Source organism: Cyprinodon variegatus, unplaced genomic scaffold, assembly GCF_000732505.1.
Source record: "Cyprinodon variegatus isolate N-32 unplaced genomic scaffold, C_variegatus-1.0 Scaffold81, whole genome shotgun sequence".
Lineage (NCBI taxonomy): Eukaryota > Metazoa > Chordata > Actinopteri > Cyprinodontiformes > Cyprinodontidae > Cyprinodon > Cyprinodon variegatus.
The window spans coordinates 430,168-438,314 of record NW_015150534.1 but is presented as its reverse complement, the minus strand read 5'-3'; the positions used below and the strand labels follow the sequence as shown (position 1 = coordinate 438,314).

Sequence of the window (8,147 nt, the reverse complement as noted above, 5' to 3'; positions counted from 1 at the left end):
ATTTGAAAACAAACGGTGCCTAGAGTACTGTTGCCAGCTTTGCCCTATGCACTTTTGTCGCTTTATTTAGCAACTTTTCAGACCCCTCTATCACTTTTTTTTTTAAAGTGCTTATTTATAAATAATAAAATTTAAGATAAAATTCTGTATTTGTATAACGGGTCTGTTTTATGTGTTGTCTTTTCAATTCAGAGGGCCCTATGCATGTCTTTGCCTAGGGCCTCAAATTTCCTAAATCCGCCCCTGCCTGCAATCAATGTTATCATTAAACTTTACATTAGCATTTTATTTTTCCTATTTTGGACAGAAACTTAATAATTTATTTATAGATTGTTAAACATTAATGAATAATGCTAAGATGTTGTGCATCATTATTTTTTAAATAAAATTCTCTGTGTGTGACTGATTAGTTAGCCAAATGTTGGGTCATTTTTCTGTTACATACTGAAGTAACATGTGGATTTGAAATTCTCAAATTCAACCCATTCCAGAGATTAATTTAGCAGCATATTAGAGTCAGAACAACAAACCCCGTTTAGGCTCAGAAAACCCAGCTGTGGTGGAGCAATCCTCAGGAATGCTGTGGCCGCCAACCAAACCTGCAGCACTGGAGAATTAGAGCAAAAGTATGAAGCCAGAATTCTGCTAAAGTGCAGCACAGCTTTGTTTAAAACACATGCATGTAAACCTTTTGCACTGCACATTTTAAACATTTTATACGTTCAAATTTGATACATTATATCACAAACATGCATGCAAACTCTTACTCTGGCCTTGTGGCTTGCTTTTAATATATATATATATATATATATATATATATATATATATATATATATATATATATATATATATATATATATACATTTAAGAAAATTAAACATGAACTGTACGTTTAGAAATAAAAGGTTTGGCGAACCAGAAAAAGATACTCTCCAAACCTGTTTTACTTGCAACAAAAGGGAACAAAAGTCACTCCATATTTTAATTAATTTATTTAATTTTTTCATCTTTAGGATGATTAACCCATTTATGTATTATTATTAAAAATGCGCAGCCTTTTTATTTATCGATTACTTATTTTTTATAAATACATTTGTTTGTATTTTTTTAATAGCTTTGTGTGTTTTACACTTTCTTTTTATTTTTTTTTAACCCTATTATAAGTCAATATTTGTTGCAGCATCCATTTTGGCAAGAGCACACACGGCAAATAAAGTCAGGAATTAAAGCATTGTTTTCGAATAAATTAGCTAAATACCTCGGCTTAGCTCACTGATAGACGGTAGCCATCTTTGTTGTGACTATGGCTGTGTTGCTAGTATCTAGACCAACAGCCACAGGTTATCCCTTACGAGCCCCCCTTCTCCTTTGCATTATAAGGCATACATAGTAATAAATACATAGAAAAATAATTAGTTATGAAAAAATAAAATTGGTTAAAAAAAAATTAAAAAAACATACAAAACCCCACAAAGAGTTGATGGGTTTATTAAAATCTAACATTAAATTTAAATAAATCACAATAAATGAATGAGCCAGTTAACAGAGTTACATATTTATATTTTATTTTACTAATTAATTGTTGTCTATATTTTGTTGGGATCCTGAGGCTTGCCCACCAGAGGGCGCCAAGGATCCCTTCCTGAGGGCTTGTGCTCAATTGCTTCCACCTGTCGCTCATCTGCTCATCAGGGGATCTGTATATAAGGAGGCAGAGGACATCATCCCGGTGCCAGAGTGTTTGCCTGTTATGGTTAGCAAGCCTGAGCCAACCTGCCTGTCTGAATCTTTGACTCCCTAAAAACCAGAACCTGAGCTGTTTTGTCTTCTCTGCTTCCCAGGTTGAACCTGTCTGAAACCAGAAACCCTGAAGAGTTTCTCTGTTGGAAATCTGTCTGTCTGATCTCTGAAGAACCCTGGAGAATCAAACCTGTCAAAGACCTGCCTGCCTGCTCTCTGAAGAATCTGGAAGGGAAACTCAAACCTGGTGATCTGCAAGCACTTAAACCAAGCTCTGCCTCCACCAAGCCCTTACCCTGCCGACAGCCTCTGGACCCTCCTGGTTCCCCCCCTCTGCCGCTCTGCTCAAACTCCAGAACAGGTACAGACCTGCACCTTCACATCCTGCAAATTACCTGGACATCTGCTAACTCCTCTGTCCCCCTCTGCAGTGAACCCAGTCGTGACCAGTCCTGGATCTGATAACCCCCTGACCTGTTTATTGTACTAATTCTTTAATAAACCTTTGAACTTTTACCCTGTCTGAGTGTTCTGCATGTGTGTTAGGAACCTGAAACCAAACATGACATATTTAAGTATTTCCTGTATTTTTCTATGTTTAATTGTACATATTAGTATTTTTTTTTTGTTGTTGAATATTTATCTTTGTATTTAATTATGTCAGAAATGGCCTTCCATACATATTGCACATTTTAAATGCCCTTGTTTTAAAGGAGGTTTATCTCTGATGCAGGTTAATTTGTTAAGCGTTCCCTACAAGGTTATTCATCAAATTTCAAAATTCTATCCTAATTATTTTGTCCTATAAGATTTTTTTTATGTATTTTACTAACAGCAAATGTTAAAATAAAAACACATCATACCAATTGTCCTTAAACACTATCTATAGTTTAGCATATTTTTCTTATTTATTGGCTATTAGCTTATAAGGAACCATTCAGTTTGCTTAAATTTGTTATGCACAAATTTAAATAAAACAATACTTTAATTGTATTTTTTTCAGCTACAGTAATGACTTCATTTTTCACAAGCAACAAGAGGAGGACAGAAACTGGAAACTTCCATACAGCCCTGATTATTTTTGCTTGTGCTTAAAAAGTTCTTCCCTCTGCATTTCCCTCTAACTAAAAGAAAAGGCAGACCTTAACTGGGCTTGTTGAAATGATCCGGTTAATTACAGAAGTGCATTTTAGAAAGCTTGTATCAGGAACTGAGGGGGAATCCTTCACAGCAGCTAGAGCTGGGAAACCCCCCCTAATAAAAAGTTTTTGGGGAATCCCTTCATCCTTACACAGTTAAGTTCAGACAAAATAACATAAGACATCTTTATGCCTGAGAAATAATGATTATATCGTTGTAAACACTTTAAGGTTCCTTTATTATCCATAAATTAACTGTAAAGTAACTTTAAAGCTTATTTTTTTAAATCTGGCTGCAAGCGCAACCAGTTAGACACTTTAGACTTTCTGTGACGTTTTGTTGCATTTAAAAAAATATATTTCAAACACTATAATGTTGTATTGCAGTGTAGAAAACATGATACAGTTTGAAAATCTCATCCAAACAGGAAGCAGACATGTCAGGACACGTTGCATTTTTTTGAAGGAGAGAAAAGAAGCGAAATGTTTAGAGACAAACTGCGCTCTATTACACGATTAAAGACTTTTAGACAAACTAAAACCAGCTTTAGACAGGTTTTAGGCGGATTTCAGTTATTTAAATCCTCAAATAACATATTTTCACACATAGGGGGGAAAAAGGGAAGGATGACGTCACATTCGGATTTTTTTTTTTTTTTTTTTTAGCTTTATTAGAGAATTTTTGTACTACAAGAAGATATAAGTACAATTTCCAACGCCTCGCCAGAGGTTTGAACAAAAATAGTAATTATAAATAAAAATAAATAACGTAAAGTGGAGTAAAGCTGGACATAGAAGCATATGAGGGGATCATAAACAATTAGATCATAGTGTTTACGTCACACTGGGATCCAGTAAATCCATGTTATGGTTGATGTCATAGTGAGAATAAACTAGGATGTGAGGAGGGAAAAACCCGTCATGCTGGGGTCGCTTTTACAGGAAATGGTCAAGAAATCAGAGAGTCACGTGGTCTAGTTTCAACTCCTCCCCACCCATACAGAAAAGACTTTCGCAGAACATTGCTGATCGTAGATCAGTAGGAGCGTCTGGGAGCGTCTGTCTGCAGTAGGAGCGTCCGTCTGTTTCCGTCAACATGTTCCGACCCCTGCTGCTCCTTCTGAGCGCTCTGATGGTGAGTCCATTATTGGATCCATTATTTATTTATTTGCGTAGATAAAAAGCAAAAAAAAAAAGAGGGCAGCCTTTAACCTAAATGAAAAACATCATATATATATATTTTTTCCAGTATCATATGTATATAAAATGAGATTTACAGGCTATTATAACTGAACTTGAACTGTAAAGAATCATCTTTATATGTTTAAGGCGCATTAGAGCCCGTCCTTTTTTTCTCATACTTTCACTTTCGATACTTGAAACCCAAAACGTAAAATAACGTTGATAATAAGATGAAAAACAGGAGAAACCACCTCCACCTGCCGCGCCTGGAGCTCCACGCATGCTGAATTTCTGGGACTTTCCAATCTGCACAGAAAAGATCCTTCTGAGGAAGTGAAGCTCTGACAGAAACTGCGCCAGAGATCACATGAGGACACGCGTGTAAATAACTAGCGTGGGCTTCATTGATATGTTGTTGTTTTTTTCTGCTTTGCAGGTGGTGAGAGCTGCAGAGCATTTATGTGACACCCTCACACAGTATGAGAAAGGTGCTCAGTGCTGCCAGATGTGCGAACCAGGTGTGTGAATAAGTAGGAGGCAATTAAACATATGCTGTAGATGAAGAGAAAGAAGGGAGGGAGAGGACCCTTGACTTTTGCTTTCACTTATTTTTTCCTGCAATTGTTCCCTTTCACTTTCCTGGCCTGTGGATCAATCCATATTCTCCAGGTTTGGGAATTGATTCTGGATTCTGATTATTTTAAGAGGAAGAATCATAAAAGTTGATATGTTTAGGATGAGGTGGCTGAGCAGAGTTCCTCTGGGTGAAACAATCTGAACTGTACTAGAATTACCATTAACATACGGAGTGAATTTTGTTCCGTTTTTGTTGCAACCAAAGGACAAGCTTTATAAATGGAAATAATAAAAAAAAAAACAGAAATGAAACTTTGAAAACTGTATTCATCAAAAAAGTATTTGGAAAGTTTCTTCTTTTCTTCTATTCTATTCAATCATGATTTTGGACCGTGGGAGGAAGCCGGAGTACCCGGAGAGAACCCACGCATGCTTAGGGAGAACATGCAAACTCCATGCAGAAAGACCCCGGGCCGGGAATCGAACCCAGAACTTTCTTGCTGCAAGGCAACAGTGCTAAAACTGTGCCACTGAGCAGCCCAAAAAATGGACGTACAATGAAGTTCAAACCCCGTCGACACTTCCTTTCTCTGCGAATCTCACAATTCTAAACTTCCACCATAAAACGGGCGAAATCCAAACTCAGGCTACCGTCACCGGATCGGGTTCGGTTGCTCCGTCCCCCCCTGGCTCCCTCCCCCCGACCGCCAAAGTTCCCAGACCAGCCCCGGAGCTCGCGGCTCTTTTCTGCTGCATTGTAGTCGACTAAAATTAAGGACGATTTTGAAATTCCTCCTGGACATTTTTTTAGGTATGAAAAGTAGGACATGTCCTGGAAAAGAGGACGTCTGGTCATCCTACCATATCAACAATTTGATGTTTCAGTGAGTGAGTGCTTGTTGCTAGGATGCGTCTTTGCTCAGCAGCTTCGCTCGTTGTAAACCAACCAATCAGCGCAAAATATAAATATCCATGATCATACCATAAAAGCAAGAAAACCTGTCGTTTCATTCTAGGGCTTTTAACCAGGCTTGTATTTTGGCTCATAGAACAACAAATATGCCATTTTCAGCCCAACCAATGTTACACACCCTATTCGGAGACTTTGAGGACCAAATACCCCATAGAATTATTCTATGATCCTTTTACGTAAACTTAAGTTTTTCAAATTTCTCTTTCTCAGAATCAGTTTTACGAATTGCATTCTTTCCAAACTTCTTTCATTTAATTCTTTTCACTTCTGTGCTTTCCTCTGGACTGAGGAGTAAAGACGCATTTCTATTGGTCTGCATTAGGGGTGGAACGGTTCAAAAAATCCACGGTTTGGTTCGGTTCACGGTTTCGTGGTCATGGTTTTCGGTTCGGTATATGTTGATTGTTAGCCTGACATGTTGGTCGTGTTGCTGTTATTTATTTTTTTCTGCTACACCCGGCTACGCTGCTTCGCTTCTTCTTCTTGTTTACTACTGGTGGTTGGCTTTGGTCGCAGTACCGCCACCTTCTGCTCTGGAGTGTAAACGCTTCACCTATGAGAAAATGGAGCAGCACATGAACCGAACGAAACACACGCGAACCGAACCGAGACAGTAGAACCGAACCGTTCGGACGGTTTTCATAAACCGTTCCATCCCTAGTCTGCATGGATGTTAGGACCAGCATTCTTATTGGTCCACAGCGAGCGTTTCTATTGGACTTGAAGTGTAAAAAATGTGATGTGTAAAATGCAGAAAATAACAAAGTTAGTCCACGAACAGAGATGAATTTGAAGCAAACCAGACTTTTGCTCTTTTTTTTTCTTTTTTTTTTAGGAATATCAAAAAAGTCGAAAAACAATCAGCCGGACTTGGTTTCCAATTTTGAAGGGAGCTTTTACAATTCAAAATGTCCTTTTTGGGAAATTTTGAATTGAAATTTGGACACCTATCCAGGAATCTTTGTAAATTCTGTTGGCTCGTACAAGGCATTTCTGGTTTTTTTGCATGGATGGATGGATGGATGGAATCACAGTTGCAGAACTTCCCCTTGCCACTCTTAATGGCCGTGTTTTCCACTAAGATATCAGCATTTTTCATTCTGCGTTTAAAAGTAATAACCAAACTCCAGCTAACACCCCATGTGGCTGAGAGTTCACTGTTATGCTGATGATTATGTGTTTAGAGGGGAGAGATTCTGCTCAAAATAAGGCTTAATTGCTCTTTTGGTAACTGATAAATTGTCGAGGAGATGCTGGGAGGAGTTTCTCAGATATGGGAAGAAAAAGATTATTCTGCTCTACATCAGAATCAGTTCATGTTTTAAAACTGCTTCATTATCATTTTTTCTCCAGGGAAAAAAATGATAGATAACAACTGTCATGCTCCGAAGTGCGAGCCGTGTGGTAAAGATGAATACCTGGACACATACTCCACTGAAGCGAAATGTGAACGGCAGCCATATTGTGACCCAAGTAAGAGCTTTGCTTAGTTAGTTAATTGTTTCCTTTTGCTGATTGTCTTTTACTAGTGTTACTTTGTTTTCCTTTCAGACAAAAACTTTGTGGTTCCGGTCCATCAAATAGACAAGAAAACAGACTGCACGTGCAAACCAGGGTTCCACTGTTCGGGCAAAGCTTGCCTTTCCTGTCTGCCTCACAAAACATGTGGGCCGGGTGAGGGAGTTCTGCATAAAGGTGCGTCCACAGATGTCTGTTTTCTACATCAATTTGCTTTCTTTTGTTTTCTTTTTACTTTTATGTTCTCTTTAGACCATTAAAAAATACTTTTCTTTTCTTTCAGGGAGCCCAACACATGACACTGAGTGCCAAAGCTGCCCTGAGGGAACGTTCTCCAATGAGACCTCCATGAATGACGGCTGTGTTAAACACACAGAGTAAGTCCTGAAGTTTCACTAATGATTTAAACGGATTGAGTTTTAATTTTAGTCTTTAGTTTTACCAAAGTTTCCAGTCATTCTTTAAGTTATTTAGAAATTACTCTGAACAAATGTTTTTTAATATGAATTAGCTCCTCATTTACTCCATAAAAAAATATCATAGCTGGTGAGTTTAGCTGGTTTTCATTACGGAAACTTTTCCCACTTTGTTATATTACAGCCACTCAAAGCTGCTGAGCTCTTTTTAAGGAACAACATTGAAGTGTGAGAACCCAGCTTGCATGTAGCTACCCAAAGTTTCAAAGCGAAACTCCAGACCTATTAAAGGAAAAGTCCGGTCAGCAAGGAATAATCAATGGATCTTAATCTATACCTAAAACGAATACATTTGCTGTGATTTAATGCATTCATCATTAATCTGTAAAGAAAAAATAATAGTAACTTTTGTTGCGATCACTTGAGTCTGGGACATCTTTGCCCAAATACATCTTCCGCTAACAGTGCTAACAGTAGTAGCCTAACAATATTGTCGTGAGGTCAGCTATGAATTATTTAGCTGGGTGAGTTCATAGATGCATCTTGTCATTAACCTGACTCCACCAGATGGATTTGCTCCGCATATCCATCTGGAAACTTTCC

General features: G+C 38.0%; 1 protein-coding gene across 2 annotated transcripts in view; it reads left to right on the top strand.

Moving 5' to 3' along the window:
- Positions 1–3,881: 3,881 nt before the first annotated feature.
- LOC107083714 (tumor necrosis factor receptor superfamily member 5-like) overlaps positions 3,882–8,147 on the top strand; it is a 9,458-nt gene continuing 5,192 nt past the window's right edge. For both annotated transcript variants that reach the window (XM_015373137.1, XM_015373136.1), the window contains exons 1-5: positions 3,882–4,014; positions 4,498–4,579; positions 6,964–7,083; positions 7,162–7,305; positions 7,412–7,505. In XM_015373137.1, the coding sequence (XP_015228623.1) occupies positions 3,976–4,014; positions 4,498–4,579; positions 6,964–7,083; positions 7,162–7,305; positions 7,412–7,505 (479 nt within the window). In that variant the 5' untranslated portion in view covers positions 3,882–3,975. The remainder of the gene's footprint in view (positions 4,015–4,497; positions 4,580–6,963; positions 7,084–7,161; positions 7,306–7,411; positions 7,506–8,147) is intronic.